The sequence below is a fragment of the Vollenhovia emeryi genome, unplaced genomic scaffold, assembly GCF_000949405.1.
Source record: "Vollenhovia emeryi isolate VEMERY1.0 unplaced genomic scaffold, V.emery_V1.0 DF942124.1, whole genome shotgun sequence".
In the NCBI taxonomy this organism is placed as follows: Eukaryota; Metazoa; Arthropoda; class Insecta; order Hymenoptera; family Formicidae; genus Vollenhovia; species Vollenhovia emeryi.
In genome coordinates, this window is record NW_011964242.1 from 1 (window position 1) to 4,085 (window position 4,085).

Consider the following 4,085-nt stretch of genomic DNA (forward strand, 5'->3'; position numbering starts at 1 on the left):
ATATGATCTCGAGGAAGAGGCGCGAAATACAATTCTGTTTATAAGATTTGATAAATGCAACAGATATATGCATATCTGCTATTGAAAATACGATTGCAACATCCAATGAAGAAGATATCCATCCAGTACCGTCTTCTGTATCATCTCCACCATCATCCCCAGTATCTGCAATACATGGTATGTTTATGTTTTTTTATTGTAATTATTTATTTTTACTGTGACTATAATTTTCAGAACTAATTCTATTTTAATTTTTTTGTAACGAGTGTTCACTATAAACCACTCGAAGAATTGTCCACTATGGACTATTTCTGAAATTAATAAGTTTACAAATAATTTGTACAAAAACCATTTTATACATAATAAAATATTCCGTACAGTGTAGCATAGTAAGAACCAATATGAAAGAGTAAAAATAAAAGGATTATAGCTGCCATGAACCTGGTTCGATGCATAATGTAAACATGAATATCTTGATTGAAATTTAATTGTTTCATGTAAATGTTATGCTTTAAATGATACACTTATGTAAATATAACAAATGTTATCACTCCTGTTTCCTATTATATTTTACAGTTTTTTTTTCATACTTGTATATTGGTTACATATATTTAAGATAAATGTTTTACTGACCTATGTCCCTAAACATAAAACAACATAAAATGTTTAAAAAGCTAATATATTTGAAGCAATAATGGTGAACTTGATCATTTAAGGAGAATAACTCAAATAAATATAAACAGCCAAATATGGCCGAGACAGGAGCGTTGTGTTAAATAATCTTAATTCAAATAAAAATTCTAATTCATTTGTTGAATTATTATTAAAAATAATTAGTAATTCTCTCTAAAAATCATGATAAAAATATAAGTAAATATTTATATTTTTATGCATCTAATTCATGGACACTACAGCTATAATGTACACTGTTAATACATGGACTTATTTTACTTATTTTTATACTTTAGCTAATAATGAAAATAGCAGCGAATCAGAGTATTTGCCTTCCAAAGATGAATTACGTACATTAGAACGTAACGAATTAAAACAAAAAGAAAAATCAGTTTTACGTACAACTATATCCTCAGTATCAAGTATTGATGTCTCGGCAGGAAATATTAGTACATCTGCATGCAACGATGAAGATATGTATGTAGAAAAATCTAATGCAAAAGTGATCAAACAAAACTGCTGCTATTTCTGCCTAAAAATGCAGACACAACTTCCACGTCATTTGGAAACTATACACAGCAATGAACCTGAAGTAAAAAAGTTTATCGTATTACCTAAAGGCAACCCAGAAAGAAAAAAAATAATCGATATTATTCGAAGAAATGGTAATTTCAAATTCAACACAAGCTCAGAAATTAATAATGGAAAACTTATTGTATGAAGACGTCCCAATGAAAAATACAATAAGTCTGCTATAAACTTTATAGCATGTGGAAAATGTAAAGGTTTTTTTTCAAAAAACACCATACGTCACCATTCTCGAAAGTGCTTTAAAAAAGATTTTAGTAAACGTAAATGTGTCATGATTATGGGCAGACAAGTGACTTGCAGAATACATCCTTTAGCAAATGAAACATTAGAAAAAACAGTATTTCCAGTAATGCGGGAGGATGAAGTAACAAGAATTATACGTTATGATGAATTGTTAATAACATATGCAAATAAGTTATGTGTAAAGTACACAGCACAACACCAGCATGATATGATACGCGCAAGGTTGCGCCTTCTTGGTCGATTTCTTTTGGCTTTGAAAAAAATTAATACAAGTATTGATGATTTCAAGTCACTCTATTATCCGAAAGTATATGACGATTGTATTTCTGCAATTAATATAGTAGCAGGATACGATAAGGAAGAACATGTTTATAAAACTCCAGCAGTAGCAGCAAACTTAGCAACACTACTTAAACATGTGGGAAATCTACTTACTGCCGAATATATAAAGACAGAGGAGTCAGACAAAAAGAAATTAGTAAAAGATTTTTTAAAGCTACTAGTTGTCGATATAGGAACGAGCGTTAATAAAACTGTCATCGAAACACAGTCAGCTCATAAAAGACGTAAAAAAGTGAATCTCCCATCAATGCAAGATATTATGAAATTGTATAAGCATTTGGAAAAAGTAAGACGAGAAGCTTATATAACATTGGAAAAGATCTTTTCTTATGAAAATTGGGTTTCTTTAGCAGAAGCAACATTAACATCAATCCACGTATTCAATAGACGAAGGGCAGGAGAAATAGAACGAATACTTATTGAAGATTTTAAAAATTATGAAACAATAAATGAAAACATGTATAGCGATATATATACATCATTATCAGAGAAGAACCGAAAAATAGCAGAGAATTATAGTCGATTCTGTATAAGAGGTAAATTGGGACGTACCGTGCCTGTGCTGTTGACGAATGAACTGCTGAAATGCATTAATCTGATTTTACAATTTCGTACACAAGCCAAAGTACCGCAGAAAAACCCATATGTTTTTGGACTACGTGGTTACAACAAAAATAGATACAGATACCTAAGAGCTTGTCTTTTAATGCGCAAATTTGCACGAGAATGTAATGCAATTGAATCTTCAAGTTTACGTGGAACGATTTTACGAAAACACGTAGCAACTCATTGCATACAATTGAATCTTAATGATGTCGATGTTTCTGATTTGGCCACATTCATGGGACATGCAGAAAAAATACACCGAGAACATTACAGACAACCCCTAGCAAGCAGGGATATTCTTAAAATATCACAATATTTAGAGGCAGTTCAAGGTAATATGCAAGAATCTTCATCGGGCAGCAAAGACGAAGAAAATGAAGAAGGACCACCAGATGACAATAGTCTAGATAATAATAGTCTAACAACGGAGTATATAGATAAAGAAAATTCTTCATTAAGTAATTATATTGATATTTAATCTAATTTTTCTTTTTTTGTTTAATAGGAATAAAAGGTGAAAAATTTAAGATACTATATAATATTTTTAAAATAATCGAAATTTTTTAAACATTGATTTTATGTAGATAAGATAGACGTTTTGTATTTCATAATTTTTTCAACTGTTATTCAATATTATAATACTTCTAAATATTAAAATCAGTGTAGAAATTATTTTTAATGTTTGGATCAAATATTCACAATAATATAATAACATTATATGTAACATTTAAAAACTATTACAACATTAAGAACTATATATTTAAAAACGTCGCAACATTTATTATAAAATGTTATTGTAATATGGTTATGCTAATGATATCTTTTTAGATTTGTTGAAAGATTTTAAAAATATTAGATTGTAAAAGGGTTAGTGTACAAACATTGCCTTACACCACTTTATATGTAGATAACTTTATGTTACACGATATGTAAGCTAATTTTACCTTACGCGAAACGTGAGCCAATTTTACAGTGACACACGAAAAAAATATAAAAATATAACGTTACGTGCTACGTTATGGTTTTTTCGTACGTTGCCGTAAGATTGGCTCACGTATCGCGTAAGGTAAGATTATTCTTAAAGTGGCGTAAGGCGTAACGGTAATGTTCCCACACTGGCCCTAACATTTAATTTTTCACCTTGCACTTATTTATTCGAAATTTACTTATTTTTAATTTCAACAAAATTTTTATTTTAGACATATCTTCACGTGATACATCCAATAATAACATAATTAAGAGTCTTAAAAATAAATGGAAAAGGTCCAGTAAGTATTTTGCAATGACTTAATAAAATTAATATTTTAATTGTGTAAGTTACACAATATATAAACAAAGAATATTAGATCAACATTTTTGAATTTGTAAATATTTCTTAATCGGTCGAACATTTCATTCAACATAGGAACTATTTGTTTCTTGCACAATAAAAGCAATAAATACAAATGTATCATAATTTACTATATTATTACTTAATATTTAAAAATACCAACCAAAATGTTGTATGTCTTATACGATTTATCGTGTTTGTAATAATTTTACAATGTTTTTAGAAAAGAAAATTCGTACATAAAAATGATTAACTATCGAAAACATCAAAATAAAATTGAAAATTATATATATTTTTAGTT

At 28.6% G+C, this 4,085-nt stretch overlaps 1 protein-coding gene across 1 annotated transcript; it reads left to right on the forward strand.

The window, feature by feature from the left end:
* Positions 1-63: 63 nt before the first annotated feature.
* LOC105570082 lies at positions 64-2,912 on the forward strand (the record flags this gene model as incomplete). Its single annotated transcript, XM_012027043.1, has 3 exons — positions 64-177; positions 969-1,337; positions 1,440-2,912. Coding segments are annotated over 3 exons (1,956 nt in total), but the record flags the coding sequence as incomplete, so codon positions are not given.
* Between the last annotated feature and the right edge of the window lie 1,173 nt (positions 2,913-4,085).